Raw genomic sequence first — 26,120 nt, 5'->3', positions numbered from 1 at the left:
GATCCAGGAACACTCACAGGCTATGAACCTGCTCCTTTGGAAGAAAAAAGAGGCATGCAAGCAACTCTTAAAAGGCCTCTACGCTATATAGGGATGTGTGGAATGGGGTTATTCCCCGTTTGTGGTTTAGGGAATTAGAACCCTGAGAGTCACCTAGCCTGCTTCCGAAAAGGATGCTATTCGTTTGCAGGCCTGGGTGTCCTTTTGGAGGCAGCCACATCCTCTGTTTTCGAAGGAGTGCATGTAGCCTATGCGTGGTGCACAGCATGGGGGAAAGCATATTTGATTGTGGAATGTGGGGCTGATGGCCAGAGTAATGCAGGCTTACCTGGCTTTACATGTGGAACACTGCTGTTTTCTAGTTTCCTTCAGCATTAGATGTGATTGTCTCTTGGACTCTTACTTGGTTTGCAGAAAGCCACAGAAATGGGGAGGGTGGAAATTGTTGTTTGCATGTTTTCGAGGAGGAAAGTGACTAACTTTTCAACCATCCTAGAGAGGAGCAGGGAGGGCTTTCGAAACAGCCCATACTTGATGACCACAAATGAAGTGCTGTTGCTCTTGACAAACAAGATGCCTGGCTTTGAAGGCAATGCGGAATCCGTCTGCACATGTCCTTGACTCTACATGCAGAGGATGGGCACATGTTCGGCAGGAGTCGTGGTACACAGCAGAAATATGTATGGGATTCTCAATATGGGGAATTAGGTAAAGGTAAAGGACCCCATGGCAGTTAAGTCCAGTCAAATGCGACTATGGGGTTGCGGCGCTCATCTCGCTTTCAGGTCAAGGGAGCCGGCGTTTGTCCACAGACAGCTTTCCGGGTCATGTGGCCAACATGACTAAACCGCTTCTGGCGCAATGGAATACCGTGACGGAAACAAGAGCACACGAAAATGCCGTTTACCTTCCTGCCACAGGGGTACCTATTTATCTGCTTGCACTGGTATGCTTTCAAACTGCTAGGTTGGCAGGAGCTGGGACAGAGCAGCTGGAGCTCACCCTGTTGTGGTTTAGACCACAGCACCACCTGCATCCCTTATGGGGAATTAGGGATGTGACATGAGCCAAAGATTCAAATAATCTTATGTGGTTTATCACCGAAATGAGAAAGGTCAATTAATTACATGCCATTTAGACTGGATCAGCGACTGTTTGTCAGATTCAATTTAACAACAACAACAACAAAATCTTTCAGTTTAAAGGGTTCCATTCTGTGTGGGAAATGTATCTGGAGGGCTCAAACCTTGATGGGTACTGATGGGTGTTCATGTGTTTACCTGCCTGTGGTTGACACAGGCATGGAGATTTCCTTTTCAGGGGCTCTAGGAAGGGTGAATTAAGGGCACACCTTGGCAAGGAGGAAGGCACCTGTATATTCTGGAACCGTGTGCTTTGCATAGAGAGCGAGAGTCACTCTGGCTGTGTGGGGATAAGGTTTTCCCAGGGATCTTGTCCTGGTTCCCCTTCGCTCCAGCTTTGTTCATCTTCCTAGTTCCTTGGAGTCAATTTCACTGAGGCAGCCTTAAAATAGGAGCAAGGAGGAGCTCATTAGTAATATCAGGTCACAAAACAGACCTATTTAAAGCTTGATAAGGACTAAATAGGTAGCAGCAGTATTTTGCAACACTGTCTTCATAATGTTTTGGAAACATAAGCTTTCTGATTATGTCTAACCATATGTTTTATTTTCTCTTTTGTAAAAGAATTTAGAAATGGCAATAAATGCCTAAAAACTGTAAACTGCCTGGAGCCACTTTCAATAAGCGTTGTTAAGCATGCTGTACATGGAAAAGATTCTTATAATAATACTAATGAAGCTAACTTGAAACAAGATGTTCCGTGTTAGCTGCTCACAGTTCAGCATAATTAACTATATAAGTTCCCTTTGTCTTTCTGCGGCACCCTATCTACTGAATGGAGAATGTGGAGTGTTTTTAATAATGCCGTCTGGTATGAGACGATTGTGTATGATAGAACTGTACACCCATTCTTGAAATAGGGGGGTGGGGTTCTTGCTTTTGTCTTTTTGCAGAACGCTAGATTTTCTCCCATGGGTTTCCCACGGCAGAGAGAAGGGGAAAGAAGCATCTCACAGCCAGGCATCGGAAGGTGCCCATGAGCTCAGTGCTCTCAGCACAGCAATTCACTCAATCACTCGGTTTAAAATTGGAAACTCCAACATCCAAAGAAATGACCCCCAATGTTTGCTGGCCAGCTAGTAAGAAGGTAAGAAGAGCTTGCAGGATCAGGCCAGTGGCCTTTCCAGTTCAGCATCCTCTTCTCATAGTGGCCAAGCAGGATTCGAGCCATCTCCCTTCCTTTGGGCTCTGGAAACTGGCACTCAGAAGCATATCAGATGGTGAGGCAGAGCAATAGCCGTCATGGCTTGTAGCTATCAATATCTTAGTAGCTATCCCTAGCTCCTGTGGGAAGGAGTTCCACAGTTTAACTTTGGAAGGCATTCGCTCAGGTGGACAAGCCAAAGTTTCCAGCCAGTGCAACCATGGAATGGGGTAGAATATTTGCTGGGAAGCTGATAGCAAGATGTGGGGAAATGCTATGATACACCAAGCTGGAAAAGGCAGGGAGAATTTGAAGGATGAAAGGGAAGTGGTGACAGGTGGATCTGGGAATTTTTTTCTAGCATGTGATTACCAGTGTAGAACAAAGGAGGCTTTGACAGAACGGGGAGAAGGAAGAGGGGAAGGGCAAGCAGCAATGGGCAGGGACGCTTCCGCTGGCTGGTGTCAGGATTCCGTTCTGAAGAACGCAGAAACTGAAAAGGAGAGGGAGCGTGTATAGAGGAACATTGATCCTTGGTGGGGTGATCTTAGTCTCAGCCTTCTGAAGAGGTGGCAGATGGGATGTCTGGCAAAGAGGAAGTTCCTCCAGCCTAGAGGACAGATGGGCAGAGCGTGGGCAAGGGGCACTTAGCGTTAAGTGCAGATGGGGAGGGTTTGAGGGGTCCGTGGCTCAGTGGTAGAAGGGCATGCACTATCAGTCAGAGATGGGGAACCTGTGGAGACTCTCCAGGTGTTGTTGGACTTCAGCTTCCCTCAGCCCCAGCCGGTGTGGTCAATGGTCAGGGATGATGGGACTTGTAGTCCAGCAATTTGTGGAGGCCCCCAGAGGTTCCCTGTCCCTGCTGTTAATGCATAAGCTCCCAAATGCATAAGCTCCTTGAATCTTTGGTCACAGGGGTAGGAAAACTCTTGGGGTCCAAATTCAGAGGACACAATATTGGACCAGCTGCGGAGATTAAGGGTGCCTTTTGCAAAAAGAAGTTCTGCTTCCTCAAGCCTTTGGAGTTCTTTGAGAGTGTCAACAGACACGTGGACAGGATGATCTGGTAGCCATTATGTACTCAGACTTCCAAATGCATTTGGACAGAGATCCTCACCAAGGGCTCCTGAGTAAACTTAGCAGTCATCATCATCCATCAACAAAATTTATTATTTATAAAAGTGCCTAATACATACTAGAGACTGTGCAAAATAAAAAGCAAACCACAAGCTCCTGCCTGCTAACACTCCGTCTAAAAACACGAGACAAGAGGAGACAGGAGGCATCGGAGGAAAAGGGGACGTCATGGGATAAGCCGTGGGCTTCTCTTCTTAGTAACTGGTTAAAACAAAGAGTAGGAAATTCTCATAATGGAGGGATGTAAGAAGATTGGAATCCCATGCTGGTGGCAAGGAAAAATCTAGGTGTACAAAAAGGAGAATTCCTGTGTGCCAAGATCCAGGTTTGGGGCATGAACTCTTTTCAGCTTAAGCATGTTGGTTCTATGAGGCTGGTTATCCCATGCCCCAAGCATTTTCATTGGGGCCTGTGCTTTTTAATTTGTTCATATATGATCTGGAGTTAGGAACGAGCAGGTGACATCAAACTGTGCAGGGGGCAAGAACAAAAAGGGACTGTGAGGAGCTCCTGAAGAATTTTTGCAGACTGGCAGGTGGGCATTAAAATGGCAAATGCAGTCCAGTGTGAGGAATTGCATTGTGAAGGGGGCGCCTTCCAAGGACTGCCCCTCCGCCCCGTGGCATGGGTCTTCCACAAGAGTGGAAAAGGATCACTGTGTGCTCTCCTTTCAAGTAGTGCCTGACACTTAGCAGATCAATTTCCTGGGGAATGTATTCAGCCAACCAAGTAGAATTTCAAATGCTGCCAGTGCCTGGGCATCCTGGAGACCTTATTGGATTAGGGTGGGGAAGCCCCTGAGAGGGAACCGTGTTATTTTTTTGGTCTGGTTCTAAATAGAACCACAGAATTGAATTTGAAACTTTAACCTCTCACCCTCCTGTGAGCAGCTACATAAAAATAGCATACTATGCAGTCAGTCACAATTGCTGGCATACATGATAACAGTGGCAAGAGTTGGGGAGAATGAATAATATTCCGACCTTGACAAAAAAGGTCCACTTTGTTTATGCAGTTCCATCAAAGCTTGCAAATTATGCAAGGATTAATGAAGGAGCACTGTGCTTTACCAGAAAAGAAAAGCACAGTGAACAGTGAGGGATATTCTTTGCCTGTTTCGCTTATTATAGTCCTGAAATTAACTGCAGCTTTATCTTTAGTGCCGCTGTTGTTTTTTCTTAATACAGTGTTAAAGAGTGTGCAGCCCCCCCCTTTCTTGGAAGGGTGCTGTTGTGGCCAGGTGGGGAGAGACTTCCTCAAGCCCTGCCCATGCCCTCCAGCTTGTCTTATAATGAAATGTACTGTATTTTTCCTGTGTATTAGATGAGGTTTTTTTGACTCAGAAACTGTGTCACAAAACTGGGGTCGTCCAGTACACGGATAGTGGCGTGGGGGGGGGGGGAAAGAAGTGGTGCGCCCCCCAGTCAGCCGGTTGGCAGGAGCGCAACTCCCCCCAATGCCGCAGTGAGCGGGAAATGATCTGGGGAGTGTGTTGAGGTGGGGAGAGGGAGAAGCTCAACAACTTTGGGCCATCTCCCCTCAATTTTTCTTAAAATTGAGTCCGCAAAATTTTTTTTGGGGGGGGGTCTTATACATGGGGGCGTCTTGTAGATGGAAAAATATGGTATCTCTGGATCCATTCCCCCAACAGACATGAGAGACACCCTCCGCCACACATGAACCCCAAACAATCTAAGCCTCATCTATTCCATCAGGCCATAGCAGAGACAGGACTGCAAGGCAGACTCTCCATCAGCTGAGGGACCAGCATCTTCTGGATCCTTCTCTCTGGGAGCACCTTCCACCCAACCTGGTGATTAGTTCTGTAGCAAAAACAAGAGGCATCCTTTCTTTCCAAGCCCTTCTTTCCTCCTCCTTTCCAAGCCCTTTTTCCTCTTGTGTCATGCCTCACAGACCGTGAGCTTGAGGGCAGAGACTGTCCTATTTATATTTATCAACCACTCCAGGAGCCACTTTTCGATGGAAAAACATGATTATAAAATATTTTAAGTACAATGGTATTATGGATTGGGAGCATCAACCCCCCCCCCATTGCTTTCCTTGATCACCAGCTAATAGTCCCTGATAGTCCAGATGCGTGGCTGGATTTTAGTTAAAACTTGAGCCAGGAGCCATGTCAGTGTGCTGAGTTTACACCTTGCCTTCATAATACCCCTCTTATCTGATCTTGGAAGGATTTTATAACTTTCAAATGCGTCTCTGGCAGAGGCCCAACGGCACTGTCGTTTTTTATTAACTTTCTCCTCTCTCCTCTGCAGCCAGCCTGCTTTCTGTAATATTGTTTTAAGGAATATGTATTCCATTGCGAGGGATATTGTGAAACGGTATTTTAAAGTTCTGCGTCTCAGTCCATTAGAGGGCTCTATAAAACAATTGTGGCAGCGGCAGACTCTCAGGAACTAATCAAAACCACCGATGAGAGCTACGGAGAGCCTTCAGCCCTAATAAATCTTCCTCGTCCTCCAGGGCTGCCGTGCCTTATCTCTGGGCTCATCAGGAAAGGGCCAATTAGCTGCCCAGATTGAGAGTAAACTCTCTCTGTGTGTGCTGGGGGGGGGGGGGGCCTTCAGCGTGTGGAAGTGACAGGAGAGCGGAGACATTTGCTTGCACTCAGCACTGCAATAAACCAGGAGTCGTCCGGCTCGGCTTGTTAAGGCTGTTTCTTCTGGTGAGAGATCAGAAAAAGAGAATAACGGAAGGAGCTGGTGGCAGCTTTTGATCAGGGGGTCCAGTTGGGAGCCCAGCAGCCAAGCGTGGCAGGGAGAGGTTGGTGGCGGCAGCAGCAGCAGCAGTGCACATCGCAAGACCCAGTGCAGCTCATGCATGGTGAAACAGGCAGTATTAAAGCATCGTCTCTGCTGCACAATCTGGAGGCAATCATCTGCCAATGGGTGACTTGCAGCAGAACGATTCAGGGAGTTGAACTTTTTGTCCCCAAACCCCTTTCACCTTACACTTTCATGGCCTGGTTTCAGCACTGCCCAAATTCAGAGAGCTCCTGCCTGCTTCACCCAATGGGCTCCAGACATTTGCATCCTTCTCAGCTGGTTTGGGGGACCACGGCAAGAGGCAGGCTGGCGGGTTTCAGCAACATACCCTTTTTTTATATTCACCCCTAAGGTAAAGGTAAAGGAACCCCTGACCATTAGGTCCAGTCGTGACTGACTCTGGGGTTGTGGCGCTCATCTCGCTTTATTGGCCGAGGGAGCCAACGTTTGTCCACAGACAGTTTTTCTGGATCATGTGGCCAGCATGACTAAGCCGCTTCTGGCGAACCAGAGCAGCACACGGAAGCGCCGTTTACCTTCCCGCCGGAGCGGGACCTATTTATCTACTTGCACTTTGACGGGCTTTCGAACTGCTAGGTTGGCAGGAGCAGGAACCGAGCAACGGGAGCTCACCCCGTCGCGGGGATTCGAACCACCGACCTTCTGATCAGCAAGTCCTAGGCTCTGTGGTTTAACCCACAGCGCCACCCGCATCCCTTCACCCCTAAAACTGAGTCTAAAGCTCCTGCTTCCACCCTCTTCTTTTGAGAGCACTGGGAGCTGCCTCTGAACGCCACGCTGCTCAAGTTAGTGCTGTCAGCCCTGAAGATGCCCTTTAGGAAGTCCAGCCCGGGAGTGCTTTGGGCTGTTGGAGGATCTCTTTAGCTCACCGTGTTGGGGGCTCAGCCCTGGGGCCTGATGCCTGCAAGCCATGTGAATGGCAAGTCCCCCCCCCCCCAGTGCTGTATCTTATGCTCCCAGACTAGGACTGACCCTCGGCTGGCCTTGCGAGGGAATGAAGAGAGCCATAAACGGAGGGGATGGGAGGTACGTGGCCCAGGCACCTTTTGGCGTTATTGCTCAAGGTGCTGGAACCAGACAGGGCTCTCTCGACACCCTCCGCTTGCAGAGGACAATAAAAGGGGTGGGGTGGGGGGTTTGCTCCAGATTGATTGCCCCTCTGTGAGATGGCTGCTTTTACCCAATAGTTGAAAAGGAAAAGGGCTGCCTTTCATGTAAACCACACCAAAAGGTAAAGGTTTTCTGGTCCTCCTCCCTCCCGAGGTTCCTCTGATTTCTGAGGGGGGGGGGTGGTGGAGCATCGCCGGGCTTTGATGTGGCTTCCAAGTGTGCCTCTCCATTGGGCGCCTGGCAGATGCCTTTATGCGAAACAGAACGCGGAGAATCGAAATGTGCCGGCCGGGCAGGTCATTTTTCTTTCTTTATGTGCAGTGTCAATTACAGTGCAGAGAGCTTCCTTCCCAAATCCATAACGGTAAAGGGCTTGGGGGTGTGGGGGTCCTTCGTGGCTGAGCGGCACACCTCCGCTAGCCTTTTCCTTCTGGGCTGAGATCTTGCAGGAGGGGAAACCGAACCCCTGGTAATTCCATCCAAATTGGAGGAGCTAACAGCGCCCGCCTCCCTGACCGCCTGCCTTTGTTTAGAGACTGGGTTGTTCTGTGCAGTTCCATTTACTTAGCTGGGGCTCTGGAATCTCCTCCCATGGAGCTTTTCCAGAAATGGCTGTAGGAGAATCTGTCGCCTGGTCTCAGTTAGGAGGGCACAAAACACGAGTTGTGCAGGGAAGTCTTCTCTTGGAGGGAGACAAGATGGCGGGCTGCTTGGCGCCTGGGGCTTGGTCATGAGGAGCTAGAGAGGTTAATCATGGGGCGCTCACATTCTGTGGGACAAACCCAAGGGAGGCATGATGTGTTCTCACTCCATGGTGTGGTCCAAGGGCCCATGAGGCAGGCCACCCTCTTGCCGAAGCTTAGCAGGACTGTGTCCGGTCAGTGCCTGGGTGACTTAGCCACTTGGGTTCCAGGATGGCAGAAAGGCAGGGTGCAAGTGGAAGAAAATAACCCTCTGAATGTCAGATTGAGGGAACACATGGAGAAAGGCTGGTTAGTGATTGACATCCTGGTCCCTCTAGGTTAGGCATGAGCTAACTTGGCCCTCCAGATGTTTTGGGACTACAACTCCGATCATCCCTAGCTAACAGGACCGGCGATCAGGGATGCTGGGAATTGTAGTCCCAAAACATCTAGAGGGCCAAGTTTGGCCATGCCTGCTCTAGGTAGTAAAACTTATCCTGGTTCTTCCCCCTTCTCTTCTACAATCCACAACTAGGTCCTGTTGAGATTTAGGCTTTCAGCGCCTTCCTCCCTCTGCAGAGGCGGGGGACCTATTAGGATGGTGTACCCCTGGAGCCTGATGGATCCAATGGGTTTTCAGACAGCTCTGGGGAGTTTTCAGGCTGATACGACTGGTGCTCCTGTCTAAGCCCTGGCCGACCTTTGGAGCATCCATATGGCTTGGGCCGTTGACCCAATCACTCCTGAGTGCCTTCTCCTGCCTCATGGAGCCCATTTGGCCTCCTCCATGAGAAGTCCAGAGGGTGGCAACAGGAGAACAGGCCTTTCCTGTGGTGGCCCCCCATTTATGGTACCTTCGTTGCATATCTTGAAATACCACACAAGCTTTTCCTTTTCTCCCATTGCTTTGGCTAAAAAGCAATCTATGACCTTTTAAACTGGGTGTGACAGGGTTATTGCTTGTTCTTATTTTGCATATTATTATGTTTTTCTCTTTTTTCTCTGTGATCTTAGGCTGAAGGAAGGTATGGAAACTAACTAATAAGTTTAGACCTGGGCTTTCCAATGTCTGAATGAGGGAAAATAATGTAGAAGACAGAACTTGGTGAAAAAGGATTCCCAGGGCACAGGGACGCTCAAGGGTTCTTTGGTCTGCATTTTTAACTGAACCGATTTGTCTTTTCTGGACTTGCCTGGGGAGCTGAACAAAGTTCTCTGAATTTTGCAAAAGCAGTTCTTGGCTCTGAAAAAGGTAGCAAAAGGCATATGAAATGTATTTTGCAGCATTATAGTTTTATTGTGGTATAAAAATCTTGCTAAATAAAATAACAGCAATAAGTACACAATAAAAAACTCTAAGCAGTTTACATAAAACAGTATAAAATATTCATTAAAATAGCAATAAAAACAGACATAATAAAATTATCAAAATATTGATAAACTTACGGGTTTTAAAAAATAAACTTACATAATAAAATTACATGCTTATGTAGGCTGCCCTGAACAAAAAACTTTTAAGCAGGCATCAAACATTTCATTGTGCATTTTATATCTGAGTTTCATGTAACCTTGTATTGCTTTGGCAACAAAGAACAATAAGAATTTTTTTTTAAAAAAAAACACCTGAATTTAAAATATCTTTAAAGATAATTTGAATTATCTTGGATTTTTTTTTATTTTAAAAAATGGCAGTTTTGAAATCTCTTAATAGCAATAAAGTTACAGTTAAAGCAGGAAAAATAATTGCAGAACGATATGGGAACATAATGGAACAGAGATGCGTATGCAGAACTGACCTGTCCAACCCTGCAAGGAGGATAGTGAGCAACTCGCTTTGGGTGCTCTGGCCAGCTGTGCACTGGCAGCAAACTTTCCCTGAGTGCTTCTGACTTTCGGAAAACTGAAATATCATTGGGGCTGATGAAGCTGTGAGCTGAGGTGCAAGTTGTGAATGCTGCGCTTAGACAGAGGTTTTCCTGAGCCTCGGAGGAAGGAACTGGTTCCCTTCTTCTGGAGGGGTGTAATCAGAGGGCTTCACAAGGGGCTCCTATTAGGATTCCTCAAGAGGAATCTGTAGATACCAAAGACCAGGGGTCAGCAAACTTTTTTCAGCAGGGGGCCAGTCCACTGTCCCTCAGACCCTGTGGGGGGCCGGACCATATTTTTTGGGGGGGGGGGAATGAACGAATTCCTATTCCCCACAAATAACCCAGAGATGCATTTTAAATAAAAGGACACATTCTACTCATGTAAAAACACGCTGATTCCCGGACCGTCCACAGGCCGGATTGAGAAGGCGATTGGGCTGGATCTGGCCCCTAGGCCTTAGTTTGCCTACCCATGCCAAAGACCCTTCTGGTTTGCCCCTAATTGAGAGCACCCCAGTTTTAGGATGTCTCTGAAAACATCATAAAATTATGTGTGTGTGACTGTGGTGGTGCTGGTGGAGGCTGGGCCATTCCTAAATACTGGAGGGTGAGGAACCCTGACCTGAGCAGGTTTAGGGCGAGGTGCACTGATTTCCTTCAAAACGTTTGGAAGAGTGCAGCGTATAGGATGCCCTTTGCACATTGCTATTGCTGTTGTTGTTGTTGTCGTCCGTTGATTGCATCTGGGGTGCTGCAGAGGAGCTCAAGCAATGAGGACAGACTCTGCCCCAAGGAGGTTACACAGTCTGAATATTGGCAGCAATGCCAGGAATGGCAATGGGAGGGCAGGAAGAGGCAAGAGTCGTTAGCAGGGGGTGGGCTGTCGTTAGGAGTTTCATTTTAGGTTGGGGATGAGAGCAAAAGGGAGACGGCCGAGGTTCATAGAATCATAGAATTGTAGTTGAAAGAAGCCCTGAGAGTCACCTAGTCCAACCCTTTATTTATTTATTGAATACAGTCAAAGCTCAGTTGTCAAATGTAATCCATTCCGGAAGACTGTTCGGCTTCCAAAACGTTCAACAACTGAGGCACGGCTTCTGAATGGTTGCAAGAGCTTCTTGCACTCAAGCGTAAGCTGGGTCGGATGTTCGGATTCTGAAAAACATTTGAAAACCAGGGTATTTGCTTTTTTGGTATTCATGAGCCAAAATGTACGATAATGGAGGCGTTTGGAAACCGAGGTTTGACTGTAGCTATTTAGCTGCATTTCTAGCCCTCCATTCATCAGAATATGAACACAGGGTGGGCTGCAATAAAAAAACACACACCATTGATACAATAAAAACCATCAAAACCAGTATCACAATGCGTAAAACCAGACATTGCTCCAAAGATGTTCTCTTCAGCATGGACCCCAACAAAAGCCTAGGTGAACAGGGGCGTCTTCAGCAACCTCGGTGCTTGCCATATATTGGGAGAGGGAGAGGAAGGATGTCCACAGCTGGAGTGCCACCACATCAAAGACCCAGTCCCTGCCCGCAGCACAGTGCACTTGCCCCTTTGGCGGGGCCAGAAGAAGGGCCTCCCCTGCAGATGTGAGCCCAGGGTCAGGCGGGTGTCGGGAGAGTCGCTGCTCCGGGTACCTGGGTCCCAAGTTGCTCAGGGCTCTGAGCACCCAAGTTCTCTCCCTGAAGTGGGCCTGGGGGTGTGCAGTCAGCCAGGGCAGAGCCTTGTGGCACTGCTGGGAGAGAGGGCAACATGGAGGGGCAGTGAAGGAGAACCGAGAGATGCTCTTGAGAGCAGGAGGGGCTTGGGTGGTGACAGAATCGAAGGATGCAGGAGGCAGTGGGGCCAGGAAGGTAGGATGGAGAGAGGCTGCTCAGAGCTCCAGAGGTAAGGGCAGCCCACCCCCATGCTGATTTTTGGCAGGGGAGAAGGAACCTGTCTGTGTGGACTTGAGTGTGTGTCTTGCATAAAGGGGGAACTGGTTGCAGGAGAGCCTCCTGCGTTTTGCCACTAGAGGTCAGGGCTGTGCCGTGGCACAAGGGACTTGGCTGCCCAGGGTCCCGCACGGTCTCTCCATCTGGACTGGACGTGTTTTCGCACTGACTTTGACCTCTGAGAATGCCATTAGCTTTGGGGCAGACTTCCAGGCGGAGTTTGGGAACGCTTAAGTCCTCTTTGACTTCGGTGGGACTCCAGCGTGTGGAAAAGCTAAAGATTTGTCTTCATTAGTACCTTGCAGTGAAAGCTCTCTCCCCCCCCCACTTCCACACCACCCACCCACCCACCCTGGGTGATTTCGCCCTGATCTTGTGGCTGTTGGTTATTTCTGTGGGTTTGCGTGAACCCGCTTGCACCCACCCACATGCTATCAAAAGCTGCTTCGTTCGCCTCATATGAGAACATTTTACTCTGACGATCCAGGTGCGATGAAGGCGTCAGTGGGGTTCCAAGGCCTGCAAAACCTCTAGTCTGTTCAAAGATGCTCATTTTGCCTTTGTAGTCCTCACACTTTACTCCGCCTGCCCTGTTCCAGGGGCAGCACTTTGATCAGCAGGAGGAGGGATTTGCTCCTGCCTCTGACCCCTTGAGGGTTTTATGCTGTGTGGTTGCAAGGGACTGCTTGGTCTTCTTGCCTCCAAGCCGTGCCATCTCCTCCGGCTGTGGCTGAATGGCACGTGTTCCCTTTCCATGGGGAATCCTTTGCTCCCTTGCCCTGGGAGGGCTGCTGGGATTGCAGTCGGCCCTCCTTGCTTGTGGTCAAGCCCAGTCTGTTCCCATTTTGGAGAGCAGGGCATCAGGGAGGGAGGGAGGGCCCTGGGTGGGATGGGGTGGTCAGCAGCAGAGTCCTGGACCCTCGAGGCCCCTTGCAACCATTGGATTCCTGCGGGCACAGCTTTAAGTCTCTCCCTCCCACCGCCCTCCCCCTGTTCAGCATCCTAAAGTGCAGCGCTGCAGCCAGCTGTTTCAGATGTGAGTGAAGAGTGGGTCTTGCCCCCTTCGGCTCCCTCCAAGCTGGGCTTTTGAAGACTGTCTCTGCATCCTAATCCCCTTCCAGTCACATCTATATAGACTCTGTCAGTGCACACATGCACGTTTGAGGCTGGTGGATTTTCCTTTCTGTCATGGATACGGTGTTATCTAACGAGAAAATCCCTGCTCCCTTTCAGGCTGTCAGTTGAGCTGCAGAGCTCAGTGGCATGTTTCTCCTCCATTAAAAAATGAAAGAAGGAAAGTCATGAAATTTCCCACCCCCCAGCTCCTTGCAGGCTTGTCCTTCCCCAACCCCCCCTCGTCCTGGGCTTCCTACAGATTAAAACATTAGGATTATGAACTAATTTGGGGAAACGGGAGGAGGGGGGAGGGCCTCTTCCTGCCGGGTTGCCCCCCCTCCCCGTCATGCTGAGCCTTTGGGGTAATCCTGATCTGAGCATCTTGGCGGAATACATTTTGCAGACGGCGTCAATCAACTGTGCGCAATTCAGATTTCCCAGGGTGCTGCGGGAAGAATGCTTCCATGGATCTCTGGGGTCCAGATGTGGGAGGCTTTTACTGACATGGGATGAAAAGGGGAACACATCCAAAAGCAAAGTAACTCTTGGTCCTTAATGCATCCAGTGACAGCTGCCACATGGCTGCCGGGCCATCCTCAAGGCAGCTGGCTGTAAACCGATCAGTCTGGCAAAGGCGCTGGGCGTAGGATGACGATTTGTGGAAGGAGGCGCCATTGATGCCATGGCACAGCCTCCCGGGTGGGTTAGAAATGGAAGGTAAATGCAGAAGTTGACTCGGTTGCGTGGCGTTCGGGGCACAAGCATCCGTTCCGAAATAAGATGGCGGCAGGGCTTAATTTCCCCAACTGTTTGTGCTTTTTAGGCCCAGCAGCAACGGAACCTGGGCAACGTTGTGTCTCAGCCCTCAAAAGCTGGTGGTCGGCGGTTCAAGAAGGATGCTTCTGCAGGATCGGAGCCAGAGGTCAAAAGCACGAGCCCAACGTCCGAGCAGGATTCTGGGATCTTGGATGTCGAAGACGAAGAGGAGGATGAGGAGGCAAGTGCCTGCCAAGCGGAGGTGGGGTTGCCACGTGGCTCACCTGGTGTGCCAGCCCTCTGGGGAGGGGAGAAGCCACCCCCTTGGACTTGGGGTGTGTGGGCCCCCAGGGTGCGCCTTGGGTGGCTGTCAGTGCCAGGCTCTTTGTCCCCCCTGGACATTCAAGGTTTATTGGTGAGCACTTTGGTTCCAAGAGGGAAGCAGCCCCTTCTTCTCTCCCTGCCCCCCCATTTCAGTTGCCCCCTGTTCCTATTGCAGCCTGACAGCTGCAATTCTCTCAGACAGCCAGAAGATGGCTGGGGGGACTCCCCTTCCAGGGCAAAGGAAGACCCTTCTCTTTCCAGAGTCAACCAACGGTATCTGGTATTTTTTGAAGAAAATGAATGGAAAACCAAGGGATCTATGCATACCTGCTTGTCCAGAGTGTAAAACTTAAGTCTTTGTAAAATTACCCTGCTTTTAAAAATCTGTTCTCTGTACCGAGCCTCAGTTTCCAGCTTGCTGAAGAGCTGAGGTGCCTCACCCAGAGCCCTGTACAGATAAGGATAGACCCCACAGCAGGATGGAGAGCTAGGTCTGGCTGGTGGGTCAGATCCTTCCCTTCCCCACCCTTTGCAGGCCAACTCCGAAAAGCAGATGGGAACCCTCACAGGTCAGTCCCATGATGTCACAGAGGCACCAGATGATTGGTACCTGCCATCGTTCAGCGGAAGTCTCACGGACAGCTGATTAGTGGTTACAGCAGCCTCCTTTGAAGATGCCCTTTCTGTACCAGCTAAATGATTGGTGCCTTCAAAGAGGGTTGTTGCAGTGCTACAGGGAGCCTCCCCCGCCACCCGCTGAAGGGTCTGCCGAGGGGAAAGTGCTCCTGAAAAGAGGACAGCTTCTCCCCTCTTCAGAAAACTGGTTTGGATTCAAAGCATTTCCTCCAGCAGGGGGAGGGAGGAGGAGGAAGAGAGGCGTAGGGACGGATTGGCTGTGGTGCAGAGAATCTAGGAGGAATCAATTGCCAGGTGGAGAAAGGTCTGACTGAGACTGGACAGCAGTGGAAATGTGCGGGTGCTGTTGCATTTGAGGAAGGCAGAGCCATGTGGCCCCTGGGAAGCCATTAGTCAGAAAAACCACCACTTGACCCATTGCAGGAGGCATCTCAGGGGGTTGAAGTAGATGACCCTTTGGACCTTCCAACTCTACAATTCCATGATTCTGCTTTATGACCCAAAAGAGAGACGCTGTCTCGGAGTGCCCCCCACGAAGGAGGTGGTTTAATGCCTGCCTGCAGCTCTCAAGCACTGGGGAGCTGCCTTGTACCAAGCTAAAGGTAAAGGTAAAGGGACCCCTGACCATTAGGTCCAGTCGTGACTGACTCTGGGGTTGCACGTTCATCTCACTTTATTGGCCGAGGGAGCCGACGTACAGCATGTGGCCAGCATGACTAAGCCACTTCTGGTGAACCAGAGCAGCGCACGGAAATGCCATTTACCTTCCTGCCAGAGCAGTACCTATTGATCTACTTGCACTTTGACGTGCTTTCAACTTCTAAGTTGGCAGAAGCAGGGACCGAGCAACGGGAACTCACCCCATCGCGGGGATTTGAACCGCCGACCTCCTGATGGGCAAGCCAAAGAGGCTCAGTGGTTGAGACCACATCGCCACCCACATTCCCTGTACCAAGCTAGCCTGGTGCTTTTGGCTACAACCCCCGCCAGTTGACCTCAGCTGATGTTTCAGATTTCAGGAGTTGTGTGTGGAAGGCAGCAGGTTGCAAAGGCTGGTCTAGCTCAGCTGGCATAGCAGCCTGGGGCCTTAGGCAGAGAGGAGTCCTTTTGCTGCACCCCCCCGAGATCCTGAGACTAGGCTTGGGACCTTCTGTAGGCAACCACTGAGCTGCACCCTTTACCCTCAGCAAGGGTGCCACCCTTGGAAGCACAGGAAGATGCCCGGGATTGCCTGCTGTGACTGGCTGTGGCTTTCTGGGTCTCAGGCAGAGAAAAGCCTTTTGCATTGCCTGCTCCCTGACCCTTGTGAAACTGGAGGGGCCAGGAATATATGTATGCAACACGCACTCTCTCTTCTGCTGAGCCGCAACCCTTCCCCAAAGCGCTCGGCCATCGAAGGGGGTTTGCAGCGTGAGTTTAGAATAATGCGAGGCCATAAAAGGCAAACTCCAAAGCTCTAATTGTTTCAGCAGCAGTGTCAGAGGGCAGCTACACTTCTGCCTTTCTCCAGCCACCTTCGTGAGCAGATGACCTTTGCTATTGACGTCACTGAGTTTTTAAAATTGGCATTCCACCTTTCTTCCCATCACGAATCCATAGCAGCGCCCATGTGGCTCCCAACGGGTCCTTCCCTTCAGGCGTTGACCAGACCTGGAGAGGTGGGGGCCTCATCCTGTGCCTTTGGTCAGGGCTTGGGGGGGGGGAGTTTCCCACAGAGCTGGGGCAGTGACGGAGAGGGTGCTGCTCCTGATCTCTGACCATCCTCACTCACATGAGAGGAGGGCTCTTAATAAGGACCTGAGAAGGACCGAGCTGTGCACAAGTGAGACTCCATTCAGGAACTGGCACTGGGTGCTGTCCTTGGTGATGAAACTGACGTTGGAGCAGGGGGTGCCAAAAGGGTGCGTCAGCAAGGGAGGAAGTTCTTTGGGGAGCAGGAGCCTTTCTTCCCGCCTGCCAGAATTAAGTTTGGGAAGGGCCGGAGCCCATTGGTAGAACACATGCCCACGTTCAGTCCTTGGCACTTCCAGGTAGGTCTCTGGCGGTGGAGGCGAAGAGACAGAATCCTTCCTCATGACCTCCTGGGAGCTGCTGGGCTGACCAAACTTGGCTAATAATAATAATAATAATAATAATTATTATTATTATTATTATTATTTATACCCCGCCCATCTGGCTGGGTTTCCTTAGCCACTCTGGGTGGCTTCCAACAGAAGAAGAAGAAAAAGAAGAAGAGATAAAACATGAAACATTAAAAGCTTCCCTAAACAGGGCTGCCTTCAGATGTCTTCTAAAAGTCTGGTAGTTTTTCTTCTCTTTGACATCTGGTGGGAGGGTGTTCCACAGGGCAGGTGCCACTACCAAGAAGGCCCTCTGCCTGGCTTCCTGTAATCCCACTTCTCACAGGGAGGGAACCACCAGAAGGCCCTCGGAGTTGGACCTCAGTGTCCAGGCTGAACGATGGGGGTGGAGATGCTCCTTCAGGTTTGCTTTTGCCGGCATTTAATTTCTCCAAGGGTCAGTCCTTGTGGAATGACATCCCCCGAGCTTGCTTTGCCTCCTGGTTTCCCCCGCCTTGTCCTGTCCCTCTCCAAACTGGAGGTTGAGGTGAGCGGCGAGAAGTTTAATAATCCCTGACAATCCATGGGGCTTTTGGCACACAGGTTTCTTTCTGGATAGGTGCTAATGTAACCAGCCTTAAGGTGGACTTCCTATGCCCCCCAGATAGAGGCATTTCTGGAGGACTTGTTTTGTGACCCCTCTGCCTCCCTCCTGACTTCCACCACAGCTTCTCACCTCCTCTTTCTCCTCACCACTCAGCCTAGTACATGTCACCAGAAATGTTTCAGCTGACCTGTGTGCTTCTGTTAATATCGCCTTAGGTGCCCGGTGCCCAGGATTTGGTGGACTTCTCTCCCGTCTACCGCTGTCTGCACATCTATTCAGTATTGGTAAGTCATCTGCCATCTCTCCTCCACCTGTTATAGGAAAAATGTCAAAAGGTGGTCTGGAATCTTTGAGATTACCAGCCCCCTCTCTCTTGTAGATTTTTTTGGTGCATAAAACATTACTTTTTTTCCTGACAAAGGGTGATTTGGAAGGTATGGGGGGGGGTTGCTGTATTTTTAGTTTTAGTTTTGGTAAAGCCAAATCACCTTTGGTTCGCTCTGTTTCTGGGATCGCATAAGAACAGAAATTCTCCAGGAATTTGTGTAATCCTCTTTTAAATCCATCCAGGTTGGTGGCCATCACTGCCTCCTGTGGGAGCCAGTTCCATAGATTAACTATGATCTGTATGGGGGGGGAAAGGGTCTTTTCTTTTTTGGTCTGTCCTGAATCTTCCAACGTTCAGCTTGGTCGGATGTTCATGAGTTCTACTGTTATCTCTGCCCACTCTCTCCATGGCACATATAATTTTGTACACTCTTATCATGTCTCCTCTGACGTGACTTTTTATCATGGATATAGAATTACAGATTTAGAAGGCACCATGAGGATCATCTAGTCCAACTTCCTGCAATGCAGAATCTTTTCAACGAATGTGGGGTTCGAACCCACAACCTTGGGAGTCTCATGTTCTACTGGTTGAGCTACCTCTTGGGACCTTAGTTTAGAGAAAAGTCCCAAATGCTATAACCTTTCCTCAAAGGGGAGGTTCTCCACCCCACTGACCATTTTGGTTCTCCTTTTCTGAACCTTTTCCAAGTCCTCTTGAAGAGATGCAGCCAGAACTATACACAGCATTCCAAATGCAGTTGCACCATAGATTTGCAGAGCATCATTACTGCTCTCCTGGGCCCCTGCACTCTCACTGCCTAGTTCTACAACTCCCCCATTCAAATTTTCATATTTTTTTCAGTTCCATCCCAAGATTTCTTCTGATCCGGACCCTCCACAGCTCTTATCCCCTCCACCCCTCACAATCAAGTCTAAAAGCTGTTCTGCCACCTTTTGGATTTTAAGCGCCAACGGTCTGGTTCTGTCCTGGTTCAGGTGGAGCCTGTCCCTTATGCACAGGCCTTGCTTGCCCCAGAAACAAATCCAGACCCGTCCCCTCCCTTCCTGATGCCATCGTCTTATCCATGCATTGAGGCTCCACGGCTGCCCCTGTCTGCCTGGCTCTGCACACAGACCCAGTGGCATTTCAGAGAAAGCTACCTTGGAGCACCCGCCTTTCAGCACCCTCAGCCTGGCTTCCAGGAACTCTAGAGCACATTTCCCCATGTCCTTGGTACCAGTGTGCACCAGGACCACTGTCTTCTGCACAGCAGTATCTACCAGGCTGTCTAGGCAACGAGCGACACCCACAGTCTTCCTGCCAGGCAGCAAATTCACCCTGCAGCCTGTGTGCCCACCACACACCCAACTATCTTATCCGCCTGAAAATCGCCCACTGCCGGGACCCCTCCAAGTATCCTCTTCACGAGAGCATGTCTGCTTGTCCTCGGGGAAGGAGTCCCATCCGAGGGATTGCCCCCCTCTTCCTCAGAGTCATGCTTCTAGGAGAAGTAGCCATTGCCTTTTTGCCTCCTGTCATAAAGTCCCTGCTGTGTTATAGCAAACATGCTGATTATCGTCCTGCATTCCTGCCGGGAGGCAGACATGGCTGCGTCTGACACATTCTTCAAAGGCAAGCCTGACTCATCCAGCATAATTTAGGCCAAACAACCTCTCAAGACCCATTGAAACTTTTACGGCAAGACTGTAGAGTCGCTCTGGAGTTTTAAAGCCTCTGCTTGTGAGGAGGAAGGGGGGGTAGAACTCGGGCTCAAGTCGGTTGCTGTTGTGCCCCATCCCCAAGGAGTAGCAATCGCAACAGGGAAATGACCAAAATTGTGCAGGGGCTAAATGTTAACGTTCGAAATAGTCTTGCTGTATAAGGGATGGGGGATCTGGGTGGATTCTCCTTCACCAAGTGGCACCTGAAGACCCTTCACTGGCCAGAGGGATCCCCCACTGCCGACACAGGATGCTGTGCCTGTTCAGGAATGGCACTCATGGGCCATGGCTTTCCTTCCTGGAGTATTGTGCTTCTGTTAAGATTGTGGTATGGTGCATTTTTCCTCCAGGGTGCTAATGTTGCTGCTCCTAGGGACTTTTCTGACCTTCTGCTCGTGGGCTCCTCTTTTAAACCTGTGAAAGGTAAAGGTAAAGGACTCCGGATGGTTAAGTCCAGTCAAAGGTGACTACGGGGTTGCGGCGCTCATCTTGCTTTTCAGGCTGAGGTAGCCGGTGTTTGTCCACAGGCAGCTTTCTGGGTCATGTGACCAGCAGGACTAAACTGCTTCTGGGGCAACGGGACACCGTGATGGAAACCAGAGCGCATGGAAATGCCGTTTTCCTTCCCGTCACAGCAGTACCTAGTTATCTACTTGCTCTGGCATGTTTTTGAACTGCTAGGTTGGCAGGAGCTAGGACAGAGCAATGGGAGCTAACTCTGCCACAGGGATTCGAACCGCCAACTCTCTGATCGGCAAGCCCAAGAGGCTCAGTGGTTTAGACCACAGTAAGACTGTGTCACTCTTGCGGTTTGAGCAGGTGAAGGTGTGTCTCGCAGGTGCCAAAGTTCCTGAGCATCTCTGTTAATGTCCTGAAGCCTTAAGCCCTGGGCCAGAGATGGAACTCTGAGCTGAATCCAAGTTCCTCTTCGTTCCTTCCATGTGATCTCAAAGTGCACGGTCTAGCAGCTTGCCCACCATGGAATACAGAACCACAGAGGTTTTTCTGCATGTGTTTCTAGAGACCGACTAACGGGTACATCTCCCTGTTTGGGGGTGCTCCCTTGGGACACAGCCTCTAAAGAATGGATGTCAAGAATGCAGAAATCTGCTTTCAGTCAAAAGGCAGAGAACCAAAGGGGTCCTTCCCCACGGCGTGTATCGCACAGCAATTGAGCCTGGCCTGAGAATGACCTGGGAGGGCAGTTGTCCACTTCCCTTGACCGGTGGCTCATTCCTGAACAGCTTTCGAGGCTGTGCTCTGGGAGTGTGCGGTCTCAGCGGCCAGGCAGGCACCAGAGAAAATGTTCACATCGGCTCCGGCCGGAAGGATCATAACGTAACAGTTCTAAGAAATGCAAATATTTGTCATTTACAATAGCGTTATCTAAGTGCTTAGCCTGCAGTTGAAAAGGCCCACTTTGAATAAATACTGCGATATTTATTATTTTTAGTGAACCCGACCTTCCTGTCACCTCACTTTTATGGCTAAGCAGCTTGTAAGTTCCCAAAGGATTATTTGAAAAAGGAAAAAAAATCCTGCTTCTATCTGCCAGTCCTCCTTATCAGCAGGGTAGGAGTTCACGTATTGTAACACAAGGTCAGCGCTCGGTCATGGTCTTGGAGGCAGGGCCAGGCACCTGTAAATCCTTCTTCCTTCACCAGCGGAGGCAACGTACAATATCAAACAGGCATGGAGACTTTCCAGGAAGTGCTGAACTTTGGCAGGAAGGGCAGGCGGCGGGGGGGGGGGGCAGAAGCAAACCAGGGTCAGGCTGTGGTGAACAGAGAGTGGACTCTCACATGACTGGGGACAGCAGACTCCAGCAAGGACTCTCGCTTTCTCTTCTGGTCGGTGCAGAATCTTCACTCAGGATCTTCTCGGTCAATTTGTTGTTTAGTCGTTGAGTCGTGCCCGACTCTTCATGACCCCCTGGACCAGAGCACGCCAGGCACTCCGGTCTTCCACTGCCTCCCGCAGTTTGGTCAGACTCATACTGGTAGCTTCGAGAACACTGTCCCACCATCTCGTCCTCTGTCGTCCCCTTCTTCTTGTGCCCTCCATCTTTCCCAACATCAGGGTCTTTTCCAGGGAGTCTTCTCTTCTCATGAGGTGGCCAAAGTCTTGGAGCCTCAGCTTCAGGATCTGTCCTCCCAGGGTCATAGGGAATCAAATCAACTAATTTGCCTTATCAATACCTACAAGCTGAGTGAGCGGCAGGGTGCTGGGCACCCCCAGCCAAGAACTCACTTGCAGCAGCTTCCACGATGCTCCAGTTATACACGTGCACACAGGCTTCTAGCCTCCAGGCAGCTGTCCACAGCTCTACGCTCTGTGGGGCAGTTGCAGCTTATGGACCCTCATCTGATGGGTCACAGACGCACAACCTGAGGCTCCACCTCTAGGAAAGCCATTTTTGCTCTTCAAGCCTCTCCTGGTTCTGGAAGATGGTTGGGTGGGGAATGGTGGAGGGTCTGCTGGGCCATCCCTCACCTGAGCAGTCTCTTCTTCCTCTGCCACATCTTGCATGTCTGCCTCCATCTTGGACTGCCCTGACCCGTCCTCCTCCCCCTGCCCTGGCTCCTATCTTGCGGGTGGTGCCAAACACCAAATGGTTGCCCCCACCCCCGGACTGCTCTTCTGGCCCCCTGCGTCTACCACACACTTTTCAGGGTCCCTCTGGTCCGCAGCAGGCAAGTTTTGTCTCTTGTGAGCCTCAGAGCAGGGGGCTCCTTGCTCTGACAAAGTGGGTGGCATGAGGATGCTCATGTCGAAGCCAGAGGACCAGACTTCCTCATGTTTTTGTAAGTCATGGGCTATGGATGGCTTCTAGCCAGGATTGCTCTGCTCTGCTCTGCCACCATGGCTGGAGGCAGAAATGCTTCTGAATCTCAGTTTCTGGTAACCACAGGAGGGGAGAGTCCTGCTCTTGCCGGTTTCTCATTGAGGCATCTGTTGGGCCCCTGTGAGAACAGGATGCTGGACTAGACGGGCCATGGGCCTGATCCAACAGGCTCTTCTTGCGTTCTTCAGTGGCAATCTGTTGGTTTGGGTTAGACATGTAGGTACCATTTGGGGAATGGTAGTGTGTTGCATAGGGACGCGGGTGGCGCTGTGGGTAAAACCTCAGCGCCTAGTACTTGCCGATCGCATGGTCGGCGGTTCGAATCCCCACGGCGGGGTGCGCTCCCGTTGTTCGGTCCCAGCGCCTGCCAACCTAGCAGTTCGAAAGCACCCTCGGGTGCAAGTAGATAAATAGGGACAGCTTACCAGTGGGAAGGTAAACGGCGTTCCGTCTGCTGCACTGGCTCGCCAGATGCAGCTTGTCACGCTGGCCACGTGACCCGGAAGTGTCTGCGGACAGCGCTGGGCCCCGGCCTCTAGAGTGAGATGAGCGCACAACCCTAGAGTCTGGCAAGACTGGCCCGTACGGGCAGGGGTACCTTTACCTTTACCTTTTAATGTGGTGCATGTGGGGTACCCCTTGTGTGCAAGAGGGGTTAATCCCTCCCCCCCCCAGTATTGTAGGGGTACCATGGAACAGGAAGGCAGCAGCACTGCATGATGATGCCAAAGGCACGCGATGAAACTGCCCCACATGTACCCAAGGGATTGATGGAGGGTGCCTTGCGTGTGAAAGAGGGCAGCCAGTTCATGATCAGCACCTGTAACGCTCTTCCTTCCACCCTCCGCCTGTTCCTATGATAGACCTACTTGGAGGGTCTTACCAGGCATGCGTCTGCTCAAACATCCCCTCAAGACCCCTTCTCTGTCCATCCATCCATCCGTCCGTCCGTCCATTCCTTTTGTTGGGGCCCAGCCCACCCCTTTCCTTCCTGCATTTCCAAGGTTGGGCCCCTTCGAACTCTGCAATTCAGTGGTTCTATGGACATTGTGGCTGTTTACAGCTATGTCCCGGGACTGGCAAAACTAGAAAGCAGAGCTTCTTCTCCATATGTTCTCCTCCTTCTCCGTCTCCATCTGTCTCTCTGTCTCTCTCCACCCCCCTCCTTCATCTCAGGCGCCCCATCAGCCTGCCCTGGCCTGTCTCTGCGCCTCCTGTCCTGACTTGGCTGACCTAGCAGTGCCTGGTGGAGTTAGATAGCTGTAAACACGGGGCTGAGATCATAGGGAACGGCCGAAGGGAGATGCTTTGTGCGCCGCATTGATAAGGGCACAGGAAAAGCCATTAGAATGAACAAGTGTCAGTGACCTGCGATAACCGCTTTGGGTTGGGGGCTAATGGAATCTGGGGAGCAGCCGCCGCCAGAGCTTTATTTCTCTCTCGCGTTCTCTCCCCCCCCCACTGCCCCCAGTTTGCCCCTGCCCTGTGGCTCACAAAACCCGGTGGCTTGGTTTCTCACAGGGGCGTGACATCGCTCCCATTGCAGACAGCGGCAGTTCCTCCTTGCAGACTGGTTCACAAGCAGCCTGTGAGTCTCCCGAGACTGAACAGGGAGAGCAGGCAGAAGGGAAAAGGGAAAAGAGCTCCGCGGCTCCTGCAGCTGCTGTCCAAACACCAGCAACCCCTTGGCACAGTCAGGGGAAGAGTTTGAAAATAATGATTTGAGTTGACCTGAACAGGTTTCTCACCCTGCCCTAGCGAGGCTCCTGCCAGAGGCAGATTCAGGGCCGTGCGACTGGTTCCCCCACCCAGGGCGCAGGGGCAAGGGCAGCCTTACAGCCTCCTTCCCAAAACAAAGTTAGTGCTTGCCCACCTTTGGGAGGGAGGCTGGAGGGCACCAGAGCCTTGCACCTCCTTCCCCAAACCCAGGGCCTCTCTTACCTGGCTTTGGGAAGGCACCACAAGGCCTGGAGTGTGTGTATAATAATAATAATAATAATAATAATAATAATAATAATAATAATAATAATAATTTATTATTTATACCCCGCCCATCTGGCTGGGTTTCCCCAGCCACCCTGGGTGGCTTCCAACAGAACACTAAAATACAATATCCTAGTAAACATTAAAAGCTTCCCTAAACAGGGCTGCCTTCAGATGTCTTCAAAAAGTTTAGAGAGCCAGTGTGGTGTAGTGGTTAAGAGCAGTGGACTCGTAATCTGGTGAACCAGGTTCACGTCTCCGCTCCTCCACCTGCAGCTGCTGGGTGACCTTGGGCCAGTCATACTTCTCTGAAGTCTCTCAGCCCCACTCACCTCACAGAGTGTTTGTTGTGGGGGAGGAAGGGAAAGGAGAATGTGAGCCGCTTTGAGACTCCTTAAAGGGAGTGAAAGGCGGGATATCAAATCCAAACTCTTCTTCTTCTTCTAGTTATTTTTGTCTTTGACATCTGGTGGGAGGGCGTTCCACAGGGCAGGTGCCACTACCGAGAAGGCCCTCTGCCTGGTTCCCTGTAACTTGGCTTCTTGTAGCGAGGGAACCGCCAGAAGGCCCTCGGCGCTGGACCTCAGCGTCCGGGCTGAACGATGGGGGTGGAGACACTCCTTCAGGTATACAGGACCGAGGCCGTTTAGAGCTTTCAAGGTCAGCACCAACACTTTGAATTGTGCTCGGAAACGTACTGAGAGCCAATGAAGATCTCTCAGGACCGATGTTACATGGTCACGGTGGCCACTCCCAGTCCCCAGTCTAGCTGCCGCATTCTGGATTAGTTGTAGTTTCCGGGTCGCCTTCAAAGGGAGCCCCACGTAGAGCGCATTGCAGTAGTCCAAGCGGGAGATAACCAGAGCATGCACCACTCTAGCGAGACAGTCTACGGGCAGGAAGGGTCTCAAATGTTGGCCTTGCATAGGGCACCCTGTTTCCAAGGCCCACTCCTGGTGGGATATTGGTGGGCGGAAGGGAGCAGAAGGAGCGAACCCCAGGAGGTTAGAGAGGATGTCCTGGGTGAGGGAGTTTCCAGAGAATGACTTGATATTCTAATGAAGGCTTCTCCTCCTTTGCTTCAAATACAAAAGAAACAGGTGTGGGATTGGCCGGTCTGGGTGGGGCAAGAGGGAGAAGGAACCAATGAGAAGGGCTGTAGCTCATTGGGAGAGCACATGGGTCATATGGAGAAGGACTTGGGCTCAATCCCTGGCAGCATCTCCCAAGATGGGCTGCAAAGAGCCCCGTCTGAGACCCTGGGGAGCAAGTGCCCCTCAGGCTGGACAGCCATGAGTTGGATGGGTCAGTGCTCTGACTTGAGAAAAGACAAGTTCATGTGGGTTCACCAGAACCCATCCCAAGGCCTCTTCCTCTCAGTTAATTCACTGGTTCTCAGCCATTTCTGTGTCCTGCGCTTCCTTCCTTCCTTGGGGTTCATTTCTTGCCTGTGTCTATGCTTTGGGGGCCGTGCATTGCTGCTCTTCTGCAACCAGCTTTCCTGGGTCTCAGTGATTCAGACAGTGGCTGGTGGTTCTGTCTGTGGATTGCCATTCTTCCTCCAGGATGCACCTGTGTCTCTTTAAATACAGAGAAATGATTGGTATCCAGCACTCGTTTTCAAGGCTGTTCACAAGGCAGAGGGTGAGCGATGCTTGGGGCCTTCTTCTGGCTTATGTGCCCTCTTCCGGGGCCCTTGATTTTGGATGTGCACATCCAGCTAACAGTGGACACATCACATTTCTGTGTGCAGTTGTGCTGTCTGGATAGACAGCAGTTATATCTCCGCAATGGGGAGAGAGGAGTCAACGGTGATTTCAGGTGTGGGGAACCCCTGGCCCTCCAGATGTCACTGAAGCACAACTCCCAGAACCCCTGGCTCTTGGCCATGCTTGCTGGGGCTGGCG

General features: G+C 50.9%; 1 protein-coding gene and 1 long non-coding RNA gene across 4 annotated transcripts in view; one reads left to right on the top strand and one right to left on the bottom strand.

Moving 5' to 3' along the window:
* LOC310742534 overlaps positions 1-26,120 on the bottom strand; it is a 353,556-nt gene that overhangs the window by 196,663 nt on the left and 130,773 nt on the right. The window lies entirely within an intron of this gene.
* The window catches only part of EXOC6B (exocyst complex component 6B), a 215,447-nt gene that overhangs the window by 91,377 nt on the left and 97,950 nt on the right, over positions 1-26,120 (top strand). For all 3 annotated transcript variants that reach the window (XR_014538429.1, XM_083571233.1, XM_083571234.1), the window contains 2 exons: positions 13,774-13,947; positions 17,549-17,617. Coding sequence is in view for 2 of the 3 variants with exons in the window: in XM_083571233.1 (XP_083427359.1) it covers positions 13,774-13,947; positions 17,549-17,617 (243 nt within the window). In the remaining variant the exon portion in view is untranslated. The remainder of the gene's footprint in view (positions 1-13,773; positions 13,948-17,548; positions 17,618-26,120) is intronic.

This window comes from Podarcis filfolensis, assembly GCF_964270895.1.
Source record: "Podarcis filfolensis genome assembly, chromosome: 9".
Classification (NCBI taxonomy): domain Eukaryota; kingdom Metazoa; phylum Chordata; class Lepidosauria; order Squamata; family Lacertidae; genus Podarcis; species Podarcis filfolensis.
Note: the sequence above shows the minus strand (reverse complement) of the source record. Positions and strands in the feature narration are given on the sequence as shown.